The sequence below is a fragment of the Aotus nancymaae genome, unplaced genomic scaffold (genome assembly GCF_030222135.1).
Source record: "Aotus nancymaae isolate 86718 unplaced genomic scaffold, 86718_ANA_hifiasm-v0.15.2.pri h1tg000002l, whole genome shotgun sequence".
In the NCBI taxonomy this organism is placed as follows: Eukaryota; Metazoa; Chordata; class Mammalia; order Primates; family Aotidae; genus Aotus; species Aotus nancymaae.
Window position 1 is genome coordinate 63,241,290 of NW_026988413.1, and position 22,787 is coordinate 63,264,076.

Sequence of the window (22,787 nt, forward strand, 5' to 3'; positions counted from 1 at the left end):
AGGAATTCTTGAAAGGGGAAAGATGTTGCCATTACTGCATACCAAACTCCCTCTGTTACTTGTGTAAAGTGCTTATCCATGTTTCACCAGAGAAAGAAAGAAAGAAAAGAGAGAAGGGAGGATGCCAAAAAGAAAGAGAGAGAAAAGAAAGAAGAACAAAGAAGACAGGAGAAGGAAAAGGAGGATGAGAGAAGGGATGGTGAGATGGAGGAGGAAGAAGGGAAATAAGAGGAAGAGGGGGAAAAGTGGAGGCAGGAGGGTGGAGGACAGAGAGAAAAGAGAAAAGGCAGGGTGGAGAGAGGAAGAGGTTGGAAGGGAGGGGAGTGAGAAAAGCATCAGGGATGGGGAAGAGGGGAGCAGGGATCCACGTTCCCTCATATTAGTCGCGGTGTTGGGTAGGGGCAGGTGGAGGGGCAGGAAGAAGAATGTCCCTGCAGGAGAATATGTTGTCTCTTTGAGAGCTAAACTTCTACGATTTTTTTTTTTTTTTTTTCGATGGAGTCTCATTCTGGAGTGCAGTAGCGTGATCTCGGCCTCACCTCACTGCAACCTCCGCCTCCTGGGTTCAAGCGATTCCCCTGCCTCAGACTCCCAAGTAGCTGGGATTACAGGAGCGCACCACCATACCTGGCTAATTTTTGTATTTTTTAGTAGAGATAGGGTTTCACCGTGTTGGCCATGATGGTCTCCATCCCCTGACCTCGCGATCCACCCACTTCGGTCTCCCACAGTGCTGGGACTACAGGCTTGAGCCACCGCGCCCGGCCCAAGAAACCTTCTTAGTCAACTATTTTGCTTCACATTTAATAGCACAATGTAAAAAATGGCAAATCCCTACAGAGCATTTAGATTTTATAAATGCCTAAATATGAGAACAAATACATCGTTTTATCACTGAAATTTATTTTTTCTTAGAAACATATCTTTAAAATTCTGCCTTGTATAAGAAGGGATTAAGATACTTACTATAGATGCTGATTATATCAGCTTTCAATGAAAGATCAGGGATAATTCAACCTTAAGAATGAGAATAGCTGACTTCTAAAGGAAACACACACACACACACACACACACACACACACAGAGAAAGAGAGAGAGAGACAGAGAGAGAGATAAAGAGAAAGAGAGAGAAGAGAGAGAGAGAGAGAGAGAGAGAGAGAGAGAGAGAGAGAGAGAGAAACTCCAGCAACATCAAGTGGACGTGGATAAGGTACTGCTTCCATCCTCTTACGGTATTTCCCTACAATGTAACAGGTAAATGGCAATATTTGATTTTGGGCATATTTTTTAAAAGAAAAATAATAATAACAAAGACATTAGTAAAAAGTTTGGTAAAAGAAGCAAACTATCACTTTGAAACCTATAAAACTGCAAGTATTTGAATGTTTTGTCAGGAAAAAATATATCTCAACATAAAAATTAAATCTGAATATCCAGGCTTTAAAACTTCTTCCTTGTAAATAAAATTACTTGGAGATTCAGAAGGGGGGTACCAAATGCTGCCAATCTATTGTTTGTTTTCTTTTTTATTAAGGGTGTGCCAACTCCACTTCACAGATCAGAATCACAAACCATCTATCTCATTTTCTGAGAATAATGACTGACCATTAGTCACATAATTTTCAAAAAACACAAACACACACATGCTGTCACTTCAAAGCAAAATCACTAGTTCTCACTAAGTGAAAATTAAAATGTCATGGTGTTTCACTCTTATCGTCTATTCAAACATTTGACAGACAAGTTAAATAGAAAGAGACTAAAGTCATGAACCAAACCAAGACAAAAGGAGTCCTTATAATGGTTGAAATTCAGAAGTCTTGCCGACATTCCTTGGAACAGACTTCAGACCACACAGTACTGCTTCTTTGAACAAGATAGCTGTCTCATAAGAGAATTTAAGATGAATACTGAGAGAAGACTAGCTATGCTAGCAGAAATTTTATGTTTCCACTCATATAATCAGGTTATAGGGAAATTACAAAGGAAGATGTTGTAACATTCTATTATCTCTATTCTATAGGTTGATTAATTTGGCTTAATTTACCCACACATGGAATTGCTAAATTTAACTTCCATACTAAGTCAGATAGGGAGATATCACAACCTAAGAGAATCCCCAGACTTCTATATATAAAACTATAGAACAAGTAATTATGTGTTCTTTGCATTATAAAAAATTCAATCAGAAATTCATTTAAAGAGTAACTGTGAAGACATCATGGATGGCTGTGGCCTTCCTTTACTGATAAGGATGCACAGTATAGACAAATTTAGCACTAAAATAATGGAACCAAATTGTTGGTGGAAGATTAGTCCAAACTTACCTTTAGCTCAATAAGAAATTGTGGTTCAGTCAGCACATACCTCTTAGAAAACCATTTAAAAGTAAGAACTGCCTGCCATTGATCTTACCTGCTAATACTGAAGCAAAAGGCTGCAGAGGATCGAAAGGGCATTTCAGTCGGCCAGACTCCAAATTATGTGTGTCTAGTTTGAATAGAATGTCCTGTTGTGAGAAATATTAATACCAGTGAGCTTTTAAAAATACTGCAATCAGTAAGAATGTGGGAGATACAAACTAAATTCCAACTCATGAATTTGATAAAACTATTATAGCATGTGCATCGTGCTGTACTCCTTAACTTTTTAGCAAATATATCTGGCATGCCTCAATACCCACGTTTTGGTCTCCCTTTGTCCAAAGTGGTAATGATAATACTGAGTGAATTTTTCAAATGGAAGTAGTGATGTACTCATCAACACATTTAGTCTGGACCATTATCAATATCAAAATCACCACTAAGAACACATATTTCTTGAGCTTCACAACTTATTTATTGAGCCCAATAAAACCAACTTCATCTTTTAAAAATAAATTTGCTATAATAATCATACTTTCAGGGAAATTATTATGATTTATATAATTAAGCATCTTCAACTATACAAAATTACTTAAGCCTTGTAATAGTTTTTAAAATTATAGTATAACATAAAGTGTTCTACGGTAGGCAGTTCATTTTCAAGCTGTTGATACGTCTGGGTAAAAAAATAAAAATGCTGTTGTAGTATTTTCACTATTAGGAAAACACTGTACACATTAAACCACATAGTTATTTTGGCGGAAACATCTATTTTTATAATAGTGGCCACAGACAGAATGACATTAGCAGACTTTTAGTATTCAAGAAAAAAAAATGTCTAAAGTTGAACTTGCCAAGAAAAAATATGAATGTATAATGAATGTGGCCCCATGAGCTTGAGTGTTTCATAACAATGACAACACTGCCATCCAGCAGAAAGGATGATGACTCACTCTGTGCGTGCACTAGTTACAGAAATCCTGCATCTCAGACATTCATGTGAAGTATCTATGAAGTTATATCAGAGCACACATGTAATAAAAAAGGACAATGAGTGCAACTTACGTAGAATACAAGCAACAAAGCAAAAGGGACAGAGAAAATTATTTGTTATGTTGCATTTTAGAGCTTTGTTTTTCTTTTGAACAAAAACAACAGTACTACTGCCTCATTTAAAAAAATATTGAAAACTAGTAGCAATTTAAATAGCCTGGTTAGCAATTGCTGGTTTATAATTTTAAGTAAACACACTTTAATACAAACAATAATGGTACCTAACAGTTAATAGATAGTAACCTAGGGCCAGCAACGTTACACCCATTTTCTCATTAAATTCTCACCACCAGCCTAATAATGTAGCTGGTAATACTTTAATAATTTCAGCCTTGCAAACATCATATTGAGGAAGAACTGACCTTGTTCCCTCACATAGCTAGTAAGGGCCAAAGCAGGAGGTTAAATTCATGACTGTCTCCAAAGTTTATCCTCTTAACTAATCTGGTCTCAGAATTTCAAACATATAGATTTTAAAATGTGTTGAAATTAATTTATAGACCCACTGTGACTATGTAACATGATCAAGTTCAATTATGTTTCGTTTGAATAGGTGAACTAATGAAAAGTTGTTATAGTGGAACCTAGCTATGAAAAAAAGTTTAATGAAATCACATTTAGGGCGTGCTTCCCAACTGTGGATGGCGTCAGAGATGTGCCAGGGGAAAACAACTCTAGATGGTGACTCGGAAGCATATTTAAATATCATTAAGGGTACATTATTCTCTACAGATCAAATAAACCCATTGACTCTACAGTCCGTAATGCGATATTATAAAGAGAAAAGTAAACTGAATTCTGGTGCCCCAGAAAATTCTACAAAAAAGCTGAAAAAAAAAGAAGGAAGGAAGGAATGAAGAGACGAACTGAGGGAAAGAGGAAGGAAAGAATAATTAAAGAAATTTAAAAAAATACGTGGGGAAATGTAACAGTGGATCCAAGGTACTACACAAACTTTTACAATTATATAGACTTCTGTTTTTGAATACAACATTTGATTAAATTATCCATGGAAGCAGAGGACAAGGTCTCCCTTTATAATCTACTGGAAATAGGAGACAGCAGGAAAGCAAGTCTCCTTGAGCTGGTCAAGGACACATACAATAAAATAATATTTTAAAAAAATGGATGATTCAATGTGTTTCCTGAAACAAACTGATTGAATTAATGGTGCTCTATATTTTGAGACTTCAATTTTATAAGATTACTTCCATGAAGTTCCTTATTCTTAATTAATTATGCACAAAGCACCTGTCTGAGCCACACAGTTGGAAATATGGGCAGAGAAGTAAAGATGATATAAGTAGGTAGAAATAATACTAAGAAAACATTTAATTATCACAACAACTAAGCAACATTATTGTCAATATCATGCCCATTTAAAGATGAGATCTACAGTAGCAGAGAAGAGATCCCAGAGGAAATGATCCCAAGCCAAGCATTAAACAGCTATCAAGTTTTCCCAGTACTGCAGGATATATTATTTTATATAAATATGTAAAGTATACATATTGTATAAATCCATGCCTCTTTACCTTTCTGTGTTTCCGTTACCTAATAATGGGTGAATATTAAGTGACTAGAATAAAGCAAGTGCTATGCCAAAGAATATACAATCATTTTCTCATTTTATTCTCAGAATTCCTCGTGAGATAGTTACTATTATTATTTTACGGAATAAGCAGAAGGGTAGAAAGTTTATAGAGTATGCATACAGCCATGGAGTTAGTAAACGACTGGAGCCCTATTTCAAACTCTGGCCATCTGTCCTCAGGTTACTATTAGAAGTTGTTGACAGCAGCACAGACTTCTTTCCTAAATTCCAGCTCCAGCTGCCCACTTGGCATGACCTACTGAACATGTCTCAAATGCAGAAGGTGCAAAACTAACTCACCATATTTCCCTCAAACTTGCTACTACTCTCACCTCAATAAATAACACCGCTCTTCAACTCACTGACAAAGTCAGGAATCTTGGATTCATCTTAGCTTTTCTCGCTTTCTTTCCGTTGCCCCAGCCGCACTGCATGGCAGTCCCTGAAGAATAGCTTCCTCCACTCCTTCTGTGTATTGCTATTCCTTCTTCCCAGCCGCCTTAGGAGGAGCCTCATTTATTTGAAAACGGAAGGGACTTCTAAACTCCCTCTAGAAGTATAATGATTTCTTGGGACTAATGATTCATTTAAAAAGTTAACACTTTTCAAGCAGGGCTACCATACAATTACCTGTACTCCAGACCAGCTGAAAACTCAAAGTTCAATGCCCCTGTTCACTCATAATTCTCTTATTCCTGGAATTTGTAAATTTGACTGCCCCAGGACTTCTTGACAGTCTCAAGCTAAGTAATTAGCCCCATCTAAATTCGCTTTCAGCACTTGTAACTTTTTTTTTTTTTTGGTAGACGGAGTCTTGGTCTGTCACCCAGACTGGAGTGCAGTGGCACAGTATCGGCTCACTGCAACCTCTGCCTCCCAGGTTCAAGCAATTCTCCTGCCTTAGTCTTCAGAGTAGCTGGGATTAGAGATACGTGCCACCACAGCTGTCTCATTTTTGTATTATTAGGAGAGATGGGGTTTCACCATGTTGGCCAGGTTAATCTTGAACTCCTGACCTCAGGTGATCCAGCCACCTTGGCCTCCCAATGTGCTGGGGTTACAGGTGTGAGCCACAGTGCCCAGCCAGCACTTGTAACTTTTAAGGAGCTATAAAACACTATTTGCCCCTTCAGCAGGTTGTGAGTTTGCCCTTTATCCTCAGGCCTCAAAACACACCAAGCTGTGGGGCTATATCACATAATTATACCTTATGCAATAAACTACTGTTATATATTATCCTTCATCAAAGCTAGACAGGAGAACATTACACCACCAACCAAGAATGATGGATTCAAGTTGCCAAGTCTCCTAGTGGTTCAGTAATTTAACTATCAGGGTTGCTTTATTTTCAAACAGTTGAGTCTGGGCTGGTTAGAAAAGTTGGTTAGAGAGGAAAATCTATCCATCCACAGTTGTGGGTTTGATCTCTGTGTGAATCAGCTAAGACAAATGTAAAGAAACCTTTTCCATAAGCCCAGACTTTACTTTCAAAAACAGAGCCAATTATCCTGCAAATATGTGTGGTTACTCCCAAAAAGTACAGTCATGCATCACTTAACAACAAGGGTATGTTCTAAGAAATACATCGTTATGCAATGTCATCATTGTGTGAACATCACAGAGTGCACTTACACAAACCTAGATGATACACACTACTGCACACCTAGGTTATATGGTGTAGCCTATGGTTCCTAGACTAGAAACATACAGCTTGTTACTGTTGAATACTACAGGCAACTACAGCACGATGGTAAGCATTCGTGCATCTAATTATGTAAGCACAGAAAAGATACAGTAAAACTAGGGTAATATAATCTCATGGGCCTGCCATATTATATGCAGTCTGTTGTTGATGGAAACCTTGTTATGATACACATAACTGTACTTACATAAACACGAGGATGACATTGTACACCACCAAGAAACAACTGGGAGCATGTATCCTAAAGGTCAGTTGGGCATGCTTGCTCTAGAGATAGACTGCCTTTATTCAATTTGTTGCAAGACCATTTATTAGTTGGGCGATTTATCGTGTTACTTATTCCACTGAGACTTAAGTTTTACTAACCTATAAATTGGGAATTAAAATGACATTGGCTTTATTGAGAGTGTTGTGAAATTTCAAAGCAATAATCCATGTAAAGTGCATGGGATGAAGTCCATAACACAAGAACAGTATGCTAAAGTATTGGTAATTAATTTAACTGCAAAAATATGCATGTTTCTCTTAAAGTGCTCATTGATATCTGGAATACATTAATCTTAATTAATACATCCTTTATTTCCATTATTTCAATTTGGTCCAATCGAAACAATAAATTCATTGTGCCAATGACTCTTTATACAATTATAAGAAAATTATTAAAATACACTTTACTTAGTGTCCACTATTATAAACCTACATAACAGGTCAACTTTATTGGATGAGAAAATGAAATTATTTATATAATGCAATTCTGCTGCAAGATCTTATGGAAAATGAATTTTTATCAACAGCAACATACTATATGTATGTATTTAAAAAGGAAAGTCAGGAGAAAATAAAGACAGACATAGAGCCCATAGAAAACAAACATTTTGAACGTTTTTACACTATTAATTTTGATTATCCTGCTAAAAACCACTTTTAATAGAAAAACATTTGTATTAGGTAGATCAAGTATACCGTGAAAATGACAGTCCATAAAATGGTTAGGAACATGAGTTACTATGTTGTTCATAAACTATGTTTTTTGTTTTGTTTTGTTTTGTTTTTGTTTTAATACAGGATCTTAGTATGCTGCTTAGGCTGGATTTGAATTTCTTGGCTCAAGTGATCCTCCAATCTCCTCCTCCTGAGTGCATGCACCACGATGCCTGGCCATATATGTTTCAGCATTTATATTCAAATCTGCCTGTTTTATGTCATAGGAATTAAGTAACAAGATATTACAATAAGTTATGCTTTTCATGCTTTTTCGTTATATTACCTCCTTGTAGACTCCAAGATCAATATATCCACATATTGGATGAAATGCTCCAGTTCCACACACATATATGTGAGTTTTGTTATAGGGCTGAAGTACTCTGATGAAATTTGCACATTCTGTCTATTGGGCATAAAAATTAAAAGCATTAACACAATTCTGGTTTTTGAAATATTATCATTTATGCCACCTGTTTTCCAAGTAGATCAATCATCAAAAATAACAGCACAAATGAAGAAGATTTATGATAAATTCTAGACAACTGATATAGCAAAGGAGCAAGACAAATATAGAAACTACGGCTTAAAGGAGTAGCTTTTTTGATTTTTGAAGTTATAAAAGCATTGAACTAATCAGAATTAGATTAATTAGAATGCCAGTCTGTATAGTGCTACTCAGTGAGGCCTAGAGAATGGATATAAACAGAATATGAATTAGACGTTCATATTTAAAATTTTCTCCTTTAATTTTTTAGAGATGAGGCCTCTCTATGTTGTCCAGATTGGCCTCAAACTCCTGGGCTCAAGAGATCCTCCCAACTCAGCCTCCTGAGTAGCTAGGACTACAGGCACCCACCACCATACCTGGCATCCTCACTTTCTACAAGAAATACAAAGAGCACAAAATCTATCTTGATCTGTTGTTCACCACATAATTTATACCATATAGCTACTACTGTTTGCAACATCATCTGTCTCAGCTACACTGAAACAAAACACTGAACACGAACGTGGATCTCTACATGTGTATTCTATTCTTACTGACGAGATGCCTTGCCACTAACTGCCATTTGTTTTCAAATGCTACAGAGCCTTTAAGAATCAGATTATTTCCTAATGATTCCAACAATCTCTGTTTTTTCTCATAGACTTTTGTTACACCAAGTCAAATTTTTGAAGAATTTTTTGGTTCTTTTGATTTTGCATATGCTTATGCCTCAAAATATTTCTTTATGTCATCATTATCTTTAGAACATAATACTTGTATATGCTTTAGATAGTAGTAAATAGTGCCTCTCTCTTTTTCAAAGTATTTATTCTTATTATTATATATTGTTTTCAATCTATCTCCTGCAAGTGATACTCTATATAATTGTTAGAGGCAATGTCTTAACCATGGCTTCATGATTCCTGGATCCAAAGACCCCTAAGTAAACACTGGGCTGGAGCACACTTTTATTCTAGGTTGGCTTTACACAGGAGACAGGCGAGTGTTGGGTTATTAAGGAAGTTGGTAACCTGAGAAACCACTGGATTTCATAGAAAAAGTCGTTTCTTCCTGCCTGAGTGGCCATAGGTTACTCACCGGTCAGGCATGGACCTAAAGGTCACTGTTACTATTAGGGTTCCTAGAAGAAATATATTAAAAAACAAACAAACAACAACAACAACAACAACAACAAAAAAACAGCATCAGACAATAACCTAACTGGTAGGGTAGTTTTTAGGATGAAATAAAAATTTTTTAAAAAGCAGACAACGGCGGGGCACGGTGGCTCACACCTGTAATACCAGCACTTTGAGAGGCCGAGGCGAGCGGACCACCTGAGGTTGGGGGTTGGAGATCAGACTGATCAACATGGAGAAACCCCATCTCTACTAAAATTACAAAATTAGCCAGGCATGGTGGAGCATGTCTGTAATCCCAGCTACTCCGGAGGCTGAGGCAGGAGAATGGCTTGAGCCTGAGAGGGGTTGGTTGTGGTGAGCCGAGATCACGCCATTGCACTCCAGCCTGGGCAACAAGAGCAAAACTCCATTTCAAAAAAAGGGCAGACAATGACTTAATAATAGGATTGTTATATAAAGTGAAATAATACAAATTTGACACTTGTTTATTCCTTACTCTGATTTTGAGCTATACAAAATACCAATATCCTAGTAGCTGCTCTGATTTTAAAGTGAACAGCTATGTCTGCAGATCTGAGTTAGAACATTTCAACTAGCCTACAGTTTTTTTTTGTTTTGTTTTGTTTTTTTTCAGGCAGGGTGCTGGAGTGCAGTGGTGCAATCTCAGCTCACTGCAACCTCCGCTTCCTGGGACCAAGCAATTCTTCAGCCTCAGCCTCCTGAGTATCTCGAACTACAGGTGCGAGCCACCAATGCCTAGATAATTTTTGTATTTTTTTTTTGTAGAGAGAGGGTCTTGCTTTGTTACCTAGTCTGGTCGGGAACTCCTGGCCTCAAGTAATCCTCTCTCCTTGGCCTTCCATGAGCCATCGTGGCAGGCCAATACTAATAGTTTTGAACAAACAATGAAGACAAAGTAATATGAGAAGAGAGAAGATAAAAGTAAAGAAATGTACATTACCACCAAGTAAATTTTAATGACAACCTCATGGCTAGGGTAGGAGGCTTTATTATCCAGCCTTGATTTTGCTCACTCATGCTCACCTTTTGAAAAGACTTTTATTCCTTGGGTTTTCCTGCACAGAGGGATTAGTGCATAGGGGAGAGCTACACAAAAAGTAGCATGCAGGGCAGGGAAGAGTAAAATCATATGGCAGGACTGAGGGAGGAACAACTCACCGCCAATTATTTCATCATTTTTTCAAAAGCTCAGTGTTACTAAACAACCATAGAATTTAGAAAGTAATTTTGCAAAATTCTGAAAAAAATATTTGGATAGAGAAATATTACTCCCTTTCCAGATTTTAAATTATGGAGTCAGATTAGAAGCTATGCATGACACAGCACTGTTTAAAACAGCAACTATGGCCAAGGGTAACATTTTATACACAGTGGGGATACAGTTTTGGTGATTATTTTTTAAAAACATTCTGAATCACAACTAAAGTATTTCATTTCCTTTCACTTTTCTAGGACTACTTTATTAAAATGGTGCTAGTCCTAGAAAGTAACCTAATATGCCAATTTCCTGACTTGACAAAACAGACCTAGGATTAATTTATGAAATTCCTCCCTTCTGTCTAAGTGGGCTAACATGGAATAAAACAAAGTATGAGTCAATCTTGAATGATCCAACACAGATTACAAAAACCTCAGTTGTGCTCAAAGTTTTCTATAGGGAGGTTGAGAGAGGATAGTTTTCTAAGTGCCTAGAGGCAATAGAAAGGCATTGGCTGCCTGAGGAAAAGAAACCTGTGAACAGAGATCCTGAAAGATAAGGTCTCTAGCTTTAAATTTTGCCTGAGGCTGACATTTAAGTCAAACAATCCTTGTTGCAAAAAGCTTTACAATGACTTCCCTTTCAATTCGTAACTTCATTTTTTTAAAAAGTCTCAAAGATCCTGTGTTGTTTTATTTTTATGCACAAAGTTTCAAAGATTTGTTTAAATATCATGATCAATAATTAACTTGATTTAATTCACTTAGAGACATGCAAGGCTATCAATGGTAGTGTAATTCTCTGAGGCATGAAAAAAGATAACTTTGAGAAGCAGCCTTTGTAACTTTCCTTGAAAGCTAATTTGTCAGCTATTGCCCACAATGGCAATCATTGCATGTGACCAAAGAATCCAGGGAGTAATATATTCAACTTAGGAAAAGTATTGAATTTCTCCTGCCTTCCTTTATTCCTCTACCTACATGGCTTTCCATAGGTCCTACCCTACCCCCACTGGAAAAGAAAGAAACAGTGAAGAGGGGGAGAAGAAGAGAGAAAGAACCAAAGCAAACATCAACTTTTTAATTATCTTAAGTAATATTAGATGTTTCAATATTTTCTCTGTCATATACATCCATACATATATAAATAGCTAAATAAGACAAATATAAAGCTGAATTCCTACTTAGAGAGGAAATATGTAGTAGTCTATGCATTAACACTTAGAATTTTAGTTTCTCCCCGGATACCTGGAAAGATAATAGCAAAACAGAAGTACTTGTAATTCTCAAGACACATGTAGACTCCAATAAAATCCAATACAGCTTTATATCTATTCTGATAACTGACTTATAATTGTTAATTTTAATTTATTCACATTAATTTAATTTCAATTGTTAATTTAATTTATGTAATTTATTATGTTAAATATTAGAAGTCTAATCTGGTTTTATTTTTAATGTGAGCTGCAGAATATTGTGCTCATCAAACATTCTTTGACTTTTCACCTATGCCTCTTGCTGTGCTACATGTTGGGCTTGTCTAGAAGTTCTCAGGCAGAATCCAGGATGCAGAGATACTGGTTTAGGTCTTAAAATCTTAAATCTTAAAATCTTTAAAATATTTTAATGGATTGTTAATACTTCCAAATAAAAATAGAAAAACTCATATATCACATGTATCTCTTAAAAATGGAGATCTAACAGTCAAGATTTCTACAGAGCAATAATCAGTTACAGTATAAGTGCAAAAGAAAACACTTTTTTAAAAAAAGATAGAAATCCCTATTTAAATAAAAACTATACATCAAATAAGGTAACCGATAAAGACTATGTTTTTCATCAGTGGAACACAAGGTAATATACTGTATGTATACCTCATATATATTAATGCTATATATATGTGTCCATATACATGTGTATATATATGTTTTATAAATCTGTAAATAATCAGCAAGAAAAAGGCAAACATAAAAATTTAAAATAAACAGGCTGCAGGGATATGCTATTTAAAATTTTTATTTTACAACTGTCTAAGATGTTTAGTGTTAAGAGTAATGAAAAAATATTGAGGTAAAACAGCAAAAATAATTTTCTTTTTAGTGGCAAAGAATAAATATACATTTTTATTCATTTCTATGCATTTGTATTAAGCATTAACTGTATGTTGTATCCAATATTAACAATGGTATAATAGGTAAATACACCCTCACTTGATCACACACTGCTGATTAAAGCATATGAGGCATAAACTTTCTGGAGGGCAATTTGGAAAAATGTCTACTCAATAATCAAAGATGTTTACAATATTTTACATAAATGTTTTTCATGTACAGTGTCATTTTCAATAGTAAAACTGAGTATGTACCAAAATTCTAACAATAGGGGATTGATGAAATAATATATAAATAAATGCAGTTTAGCTATTAAAAGTAGTGTTATAAAAAGGAATTTGATGACATAGGAAAATGCTCATGGCAGTCTGTGAAGTTAAAAAAAAATGTTTTAAGTGACTATGTACATAACGATTTCATTGTGAAAAATAGTAAATAGATAAGATAGGAGAATAAACATCAGAATGTCACCAGCTACCTCTGGTCAGTGTTCATGGTGGGAGAGGTATTTATAAATGACTCGTTTTTCTTTTTTGCTTGTATATAATTTGCAGACTTTCTACAGTGAACATTCTATGTTATTTTTAGACTTCCTTGAGAGAAAGAAAGGAAGAAGAAAAGAAAGTGAGAGAAAGGAAGGAAGGAAGAATATAATCAAAGAACTGAAGTTCTGGAAGACACTTTAACTCTGTGTACTGTCTGTGTGGACAGGCTCTGCCTCTCTGTGGTTAAGCTGACAAACAGAGTCCAGGCTCTCCTCACCCTGCGGTTTCTTTTGCCTGCAGCAAGCTGTTGTACCCACAATTATGCAGTCAGGACTGAAGACATTCTTCAGTTACTTTCTTTTGTATAACTTTCTTCTCAACAGAAGCAAAATACTACCTCATATCTGCCTGTGACTTCTACCCTTCTTTGGATTAAACTAGGGACTGTGTTCAACAAAGATAGTTCCCTTTCGTTTCCTCATCTTCTACTGTCCCCACCCCAATTAGCTAACTTTCATTAGGGTAAATAATTCACTGTTTTGCAGTTATACAGTACCTTTGTGTAAAGGGACAGTCTTTCCAAACACTTGTTAATCCTAAGCACACTCTTGGGAAGTAGGTAAAAATTACTAGAGAGGAAGGAGGAGAGAGAGTAATGCCAAACGTAGTAAAAGATGTCAATAAAACCACAGAGCTGTCTTTTTCTGTTGGCCAAAAATCTATGTAATGCTATTAAAAATGAGGATCTATGTTATGATGATATGACAGAGGGAAATAATTTGAAGGATATAGTTTTTGGACCTTATATATATATATATATATTTTATACTGTTACGTAAGAGCACAGACCCTGAGGCAAGACTTTTGGATTCAATTCCTGGATTCGCTATTTACCAGATGCATGACATTGGGCAAGCCATTTAATGTTTTTGGCTTTAGTTTTCTCATCCAGAAAACAGAAAAAAATAAAATAAAAAGCAGCATATAGTGTGCCATAAGGATTAAATGAGATTATAAATGTAAAGCATTAAAAACAGTCCCTTGAACATAGTAACTGCTATAAAAATGTTAGCTATTTCCTTCCTTCCTTCCTTCCTTCCTTCCTTCCTTCCTTCCTGCCTTCCTTCCTTCCTTCCTTCCTTCCTCTCTTTCCTTTTTCTTGCTGATTTTATGCAAAGAGCTGGCATTCTGATTGTTCTATTTTCAGGTTTAATTCATATTTTAATAAAATTTTCAAGCAAAAAAATGTTAGCTATTAATAGTAGCTCTAAAATAAAACATTATTTTAAAGGAACAAACTAAAATAAGGTAAAAATTACAAATGATCCCTGCATGATTCAACATCAAACTACAGACTAGCAGGAAGCAAAAAGCTCCTCATATCTTTCATCCTGGGTTAGCAGCAAATGTGCTTAAAGGTTAGAGGTGGATACTAGTTCACAATCATGACTGAATTGGAAAAATATGTTCTATATACAGAATCCTACATGGTCAAGGATACCATCTCCAGGAAAGTTTATCACCCTTTGCTTTAGCTTAATAAGAGGGGCAATTAAGTTACTATGTAACAGGAATTAGTGAACATACTTAAGTGAGAGCACTGTCAGAATTTAAACCTTCACTGATTGTTTGACCTTGACTGTTTATCCCTTATCTACTCCATGGGAAAACCAGTTTATTGGAGTAAATTGAAAACATCCTTTTCCTTTTGCCTCCTTATCATATACTAAATACTGGTGAAACACAAATAGAAAACTGTTCGTGCTGGTTATGCCATGCTTATACTGTCAATTCAATGAAATGATTTGAAAAGCTCTCATAACCAAAGCATTTCTTTCCCCATGAGTGTTCAGTAAAGTACTGGTGATTTTGCCGGCCTGGACACCTGTTTGGTGTTGGAAAAAGAATATATTAGAGATAAGTTTAATCTGTTTTCTTTCTAGTAACCTAAATGTAAAAACTGTTTTCCATTGCATTTTATGTTAACACTCCCTGACACATTTCTACTAATATAAATATGCCTGAAAGGATGATATTTAATTCTGTTAATAACTGAATACAAAATCGGGGTAACCACTAGTCTGTTTTGTTTCATTTCAATTATTTTGCTTTGTAGTTACTATGTAGAAGTTATCATTTGAGAAGTATCTGTATCCTCCATTAGATCGAAAGCTCATGAGGACAGATACGATATCAGTTTCATATACATATTTATGATCTCTAAAAATATTTTTTGAATAAATGAATAACAAATGAGTGAACTAACCTGTTGTCCGAGATTAATTTGCTTTCCGAGCTTCCCCTCACATCATTAGGCATTATGTGTAATGTTGTTTTATTTCTATCACATTGATAGAGGATTTTTTAACTTAATTGGTCTTTCATATAACAAACACTATTTGTTATCATTAAACATGAAGGCATTGCTGAGCTTAATACCCCTGCATTTTTGTAGTTAGAGGTACACCTAAAGGATTGTGCAAAAGAAGCCTCAAGATACCCATGTTTCTGCCCCAGGTTATGACCTGTTTTCATCTTGAGTTCCATTTTGAATGTGATTTACTTTGCCAAAAAATGGAGCAATTCTCCCCATTACCATAATGCAAGAAGTGAGGGCAGAACACAGAATATCTGGCCTGAATCAGAGCATTCAGATGAGGAGAAGAGCCAGTTAGAGCCATGGCACTCATTGCTGGAGATAAATCAGGTAACACAATTAGAGGGAGCAGTTTTTGGACAGCACAAAAATTAGGGCAGACAGGACCATACCAGAGACAAAAATTCACACCTGTCTATGGGTTTTCTCTGCTCTTTAAGGCAGCTTAAATTAAAGTTAATATTAGTACCCTCTATATTTTATGTAATCATTATGACTAATAGGTAAATTTTAGAGGAAATGATTACTAGTTCTTATGCCAGAATGTTGTCATGCATTATTAACTAACTCATATTGTTATTTCCATAATGTCACCATGTAATGGAATTCTTATAGATATTTTAAGTTTAATTTCAACTCAAATGAAATTACATATCAATTCTATGTGGTGCTGAAACAACTGATGGTTTGTGTACACTTACAAAACACATGTGCATAAATGAAAAATACATATTCCTAGAACTACAATCTTGTTGGATGGTTTATTTTTGAATATTTTAATGTGTTTCTAATCTTTATTGTAACAAAAATAATATTCAGAATTCATACATTAGAAAGTAGTGTTTCTAAATCTTTTACATTTTGTAAATAATATCATTGCTTTTGGTAAGGTAGCAATATTTCATTCTATAGTAATATTCATGTAGAATATGTTAGTTTAGTCTGAAAAATAATACACTAATATCATTAATTCAATAATGCCCAATATAAACACTTACTATCATATCAGTAGTTTTACAAAGATAATTTTTAAAGTTTCATACTTACATTGGCATCTTTCCCAGCTAATTTACATAATTCCACCCGTTCCTTTGCAGCAGGCCAATAAATCTGCAAAACATTTCAAAGTATGTTACAATCTGAATATGCGAAACACCCTAACACTCTGCAATTCTGATTAGAGAGTGAATGTGTGAAATTGAAGAATGGATATTAAGCATGTTGTTAGAGTCACTGTAAGAAATTTGAGATTTAAATATTTCCCAAAGCCACCCTGAAAGTTTCTAAATGTGTCTAGTACTATCCATTTTTGTTAATCTTCTAGTTTCTATTTTAATGTGTGTAACGGTAGATAAATTATGTTCAGAGGTCCGTAAGTTCTATCATGATGTCAACAGAATTTCAGATGAGCATTTGCCTCAATAAGAGGCTGTGTATACTATGTTTTTCTGTGTTTACTCAGAGTATAGTACATTATAATCATGTGCCATGAAGTGTTAGAAACAACTCTCTGTTAGAGCATAAGTTCTTTCTCCAAGCCAAGGCCCAGTGTGAATTTGTTGACAATATTTAACATGCTTGGAGCTCAGATGCATCTGCCACTTTAGCTAAATGTTTTATAAGCATTATCTTATTTAAATTTCACAATGACCCTCTGAGATGGCTGTACTTATTATTCCCATTTTGATGTCAGAAAACTTAGTTACATAACCTTTAAATCACATGTTGAGGACCGCAAAACTTATGGCAGAGCCACAATCTGACTCAAAGTCCATCTGGCTCCTGAACTTGGGGGTCTCAATGATTATGTAAGTCCAGGGCTCTAAATGCATTGGCTAGTAGCTTTTAATTATGCTTCACAATCTTGAATTAAAGCCTTTTTTTCTTTCTTTTAAATTCTGTCAGGAAGTTTTTGTAGGAATTCTGTCAAAGTTTTTGCAAAATAAAGTTTAAGCAATTATGTTACTCTTTTAGCTTACAGAAAGCAATGCTCTGTTAATCTATAAGCAAGAAGGAACAAGAAAAGCAAGCTCTAAATTACTCATAATATATGCTCCAGGAGTTCTGGACAGACTTTTACTATGTTTCTCACGAATGGTAGCAGAAAACATTTTAATAGGTAAGAAAAAAAGAAAATATCCTGAGGGAATACACTGAAAAAGACTTGTTAAACCTGGAATTAACAAAGGATTTAGAAGTCATTAATGTTTATATGATATTATCTTTATGGGGAAATTTTAGGATTTTATGTCTCTAAATAAAGAAGAGAGAATAGCATTCAACATTCTCATAGTAGACAAATACAATGAAATTATTGAGATTTTAAAATGAAGCAAGATTGTTTACTTAGAGAACATCTTAACACTCGCAAATTACAATCAAGATGTGTACACAGGCAGGTTGTAGAGGCAGCAGAAGGCTCGAGTGATGAGCTAACCTTGATGAGGTACACAGTGAAGACCAGAAAATGCTATTTACTCAGAAATGGTTTGAATCATTGTAGTGCTGCTATCACACAACTTTAAATAGTAGCCAGCAGTCAAATATCAATGAGCTACAGCAATGAAAAGCAGTATGAATGGAAATTAGCAACTCATTATTAGGTCAAAAAAGAATATCTCCCCAAATAGCAAACAGCACAATCTCTATAGAATAAAGTTAAAAGCAACTAAAATAAAATGGTTACATTTCAGGTATATAGGTAGATGGATTTAGAAAAATGGCCAGCCAAAATGGGAGAGGAGGGGAAGGATGACTTACTGGTAAGAAACAGGTTATTTACCCGACTCTAGCATTTGTCCTGGAGGTGCATTTTCAGGTGTTTAATACGTAATTAAGAACAAGAGAATAATGTAAGTTAGTAAAATGGGCAATGCATGAACCAATGGCCAGTGATTAGTTGTAAACCCAGAATCATGAAGCCATAACTTAATGAATAATGCAGATGGAATGCTGCAGCTGGCAAAAAATTGAAGTGTTTCTTCAAATGTTTGTTATTTTTGTTGTGCTTGTTCCTTTGTTATTCATCATTGCTAGCAAGATATTGGACTGAGTGCTCTTTTAAAATTGCACCTTGAATTCAGAATTTTTACTTTAGATATGAGCTTATGAGCTCTCAAGTATCCTCTCATGTTTTTTTCTGCCTCCACTGGTCCAATTGTATTATCATTTTTAATTTTGGTTAAAAACACATAATATAAAATTTACCACTTTAACAATTTTCAGTGTAGAATTCAGTTACGTTAAGTATATTTACATTGTTGTGCAACCAATCTCTAGAACTTTCTCATCTTGCAAAAGTGAAATACCGTACTTGCCGATTGTTTAATGTTACAGTGATTTTAGAAAGGACCACTTCATGTCATTGGACTGAAAATAATACACAGACTATGTATCCATAACCTGTCAATTGATTTAATCTTTTCTTTTTTTTTTTTTTTTTTTTTTTTTTTTTTTTTTTTTTTTTTTTTTTTTATTGCATTTTAGGTTATGGGGTACATGTGAAAAACATGCAAGGTTGTTGCTTTGGTGCATACGTGGCAGTGTGATATGCTGCCTTCCTCCCCTTCATCCATATCTGGCATTTCTCCCCATGCTATCCCTCCCCAATTCCCCACCCCCCCGCTGTCCCCCCCACTCCCCCACAACAGACCCCCATGTATAGTGCTCCCCTCCCTGTGTCCATGTGTTCTCCTTGTTCAACACCCGCCTATGAGTGAGAACATGTGGTGTTTGATTTTGTGTTCTTGTGTCAGTTTGCTGAGAATGATGGTTTCCAGGTTCATCCATGTCCCTACAAAGGACGCGAACTCCTCGTTTTTAATGGCTGCATAATATTCCATGGTGTATATGTGCCACATTTTTCCTGTCCAGTCTATCATCGATGGGCATTTGGGTTGGTTCCAGGTCTTTGCTATTGTAAACTGTGCTGCAATGAACATTCGTGTGCATGTGTCCTTATAGTAGAACGATTTATAATCCTTTGGATATATGCCCAGTAATGGGATTGCTGGGTCAAATGGAATTTCTATTTCTAGGTCCTTGAGGAATCGCCACACTGTTTTCCACAATGGTTGAACTAATTTACACTCCCACCAACAGTGTAAAAGTGTTCCTATTTCTCCACATCCTCTCCAGCATCTGTTGTCTCCAGATTTTTTAATGATTGCCATTCTAACTGGTGTGAGATGGTATCTCAGTGTAGTTTTGATTTGCATTTCTCTAATGGCCAGTGATGATGAGCATTTTTTCATATGCTTGTTGGCCTCATGTATGTCTTCTTTTGTAAAGTATCTGTTCATGTCCTTCGCCCACTTTTGAATGGGCTTGTTTGTTTTTTTCTTGTAAATCTTTTTTAGCTCGTTGTAAATTCTGGATATCAGCCCTTTGTCAGATGGGTAGGCTGCAAAAATTTTTTCCCATTCTGTTGGTTGCCGATTCACTCTATTGACTGTTTCTTTTGCTGTGCAGAAGCTGTGGAGTTTGATTAGGTCCCATTTGTATATTTTGGCTTTTGTTGCCAATGCTTTTGGTGTTTTGGTCATGAAGTCCTTGCCTACGCCTATGTCCTGAATGGTTTTGCCTAGGTTTCCTTCTAGTGTTTTTATGGTGTTAGGTCTTATGTTTAAGTCTTTAATCCATCTGGAGTCAATTTTAGTGTAAGGTGTCAGGAAGGGGTCCATTTTCTGCTTTCTGCATATGGCTAGCCAGTTTTCCCAACACCACTTATTGAACAGGGAATCCTTTCCCCATTGCTTGTTTTTATCAGGTTTGTCAAAGATCAGGTGGTTGTAGATATGTTGTGTTGCCTCCGATGCCTCTGTTCTGTTCCATTGGTCTATATCTCTGTTTTGGTACCAGTACCATGCTGTTTTGATTACTGTAGCCTTGTAGTAGAGTTTGATGTCTGGTAGTGTGATGCCTCCTGCTTTGTTCTTTTTGCTTAGAATTGACTTGGCTATGCGGGCTCTCTTTTGGTTCCATATGAAGTTTAAGGTGGTTTTTTCCAGTTCTGTGAAGAAGGTCATTGGTAGCTTGATGGGGATAGCATTGAATCTGTATATTACTTTGGGCAGTATGGCCATTTTCACGATATTAATTCTTCCTAACCATGAACATGGAATGTTTCTCCATCTGTTTGTGTCCTCTCTTATTTCGTTGAGCAGTGATTTGTAGTTCTCCTTGAAGAGGTCCTTTACATTCCTTGTTAGTTGTATTCCTAGGTATTTTATTCTCTTTGTAGCGATTGTGAATGGCAGTTCGTTCTTGATTTGGCTCTCTTTAAGTCTGTTATTGGTGTATAGGAACGCTTGTGATTTTTGCACATTGATTTTGTATCCTGAGACTTTGCTGAAGTTGCTTATCAGTTTCAGGAGCTTTTGGGCTGAGATGAGGGGGTCTTCTAGATATACAATCATGTCGTCTGCAAATAGAGACAATTTGACTTCCTCCTTTCCTAATTGAATACCCTTTATTTCTTTTTCTTGCCTGATTGCTCTGGCTAGAACTTCCAGTACTATATTGAATAGGAGTGGTGAGAGAGGGCATCCTTGTCTAGTGCCAGATTTCAAAGGGAATGCTTCCAGTTTTTGCCCGTTCAGTATGATATTGGCTGTCGGTTTGTCGTAAATAGCTTTTATTATTTTGAGATACGTTCCATCGATACCTAGTTTATTGAGGGTTTTTAGCATAAAGGGCTGTTGAATTTTGTCGAAGGCCTTCTCTGCATCAATTGAGATAATCATGTGGTTTTTGTCTTTGGTTCTGTTTATGTGGTGAATTACATTTATAGACTTGCGTATATTGAACCAGCCTTGCATCCCCGGGATGAATCCTACTTGATCATGGTGGATAAGCTTTTTGATGTGCTGTTGTAATCGGCTTGCCATTATTTTATTGAAGATTTTTGCATCTATGTTCATCATGGATATTGGCCTGTAGTTTTCTTTTCTTGTTGAGTCTCTGCCAGGTTTTGGTATTAGGATGATGTTGGTCTCATAAAATGATTTGGGAAGGATTCCCTCTTTTTGGATTATTTGGAATAGTTTCAGTAGGAATGGTATCAGTTCCTCTTTGTATGTCTGGTAGAATTCGGCTGTGAACCCATCTGGGCCTGGGCTTTTTTTGGGTGGTAGGCTCTTAATTGCTGCCTCGACTTCAGACCTTGTTATTGGTCTATTCAGGGTTTCGACTTCTTCCTGGTTTAGGCTTGGCAGGAGGCAGCTGTCCAGGAATTTATCCATTTCCTCCAGGTTTTCTAATTTATGTGCATAGAGTTGTTTGTAATAATCTCTGATGATGGTTTGAATTTCTGTGGAATCTGTGGTGATATCCCCTTTGTCATTTTTTATTGCATCTATTTGGTTATTCTCTCTTTTCTTTTTTATTAGTCTGGCTAGTGGTCTGTCTATTTTGTTGATCTTTTCAAAAAACCAGCTCCTGGATTTATTGATTTTTTGAAGGGTTTTTCGTGTCTCTATCTCCTTCAATTCTGCTTTGATCTTAGTTATTTCTTGTCTTCTGCTAGGTTTTGAGTTTTTTTGATCTTGCTCCTCTAGCTCTTTCAATTTTGACGATAGGGTGTCAATTTTAGATCTCTCCTTTCTTCTCATGTGGGCACTTATTGCTATATATTTTCCTCTAGAGACTGCTTTAAATGTGTCCCAGAGATTCTGGTATGTGGTGTCTTCATTCTCGTTGGTTTCGAAGAACGTCTTTATTTCTGCCTTCATTTCATTGTTTATCCAGTCAACATTCAGGAGAAAGTTGTTCATTTTCCATGAGGCTGTGCGGTTCTGGGTTGGTTTCTGAATTCTGAGTTCTAACTTGATTGCACTGTGGTCTGAGAGACTGTTTGTTATGGTTTCCGTTCTTTTGCATTTGCTGAGGAGTGATTTACTTCCAATTATGTGGTCAATTTTAGAGTAGGTGTGATGTGGTGCTGAGAAGAATGTATATTCTGTGGATTTGGGGTGGAGAGTTCTGTAAATGTCTATTAGGTTTGCTTGTTCCAGGTCTGAGTTCAAGTCCTGGATATCCTTGTTAATGTTCTGTCTCGTTGATCTGTCTAATATTGACAGTGGTGTGTTGAAGTCTCCCACTATTATTGTGTGGGAGTCTAAGTCTCTTTGTAAGTCTTTAAGAACTTGCCTTATGTATCTGGGTGCTCCTGTATTAGGTGCATATATATTTAGGATCGTTAGCTCTTCTTGCTGCATTGATCCTTTTACCATTATGTAATGTCCTTCTTTGTCTCTTTTGATCTTTGTTGC

General features: G+C 35.9%; 1 protein-coding gene across 3 annotated transcripts in view; it reads right to left on the bottom strand.

Annotated features, from left to right (window-relative positions):
• The window catches only part of SEMA3D (semaphorin 3D), a 202,114-nt gene that overhangs the window by 72,969 nt on the left and 106,358 nt on the right, over positions 1 to 22,787 (bottom strand). For all 3 annotated transcript variants that reach the window (XM_012461247.3, XM_064375140.1, XM_064375150.1), the window contains 3 exons: positions 16,564 to 16,626; positions 7,980 to 8,099; positions 2,416 to 2,509 (listed from right to left, as the gene is read on the bottom strand). In XM_012461247.3, the coding sequence (XP_012316670.1) occupies positions 2,416 to 2,509; positions 7,980 to 8,099; positions 16,564 to 16,626 (277 nt within the window). The remainder of the gene's footprint in view (positions 1 to 2,415; positions 2,510 to 7,979; positions 8,100 to 16,563; positions 16,627 to 22,787) is intronic.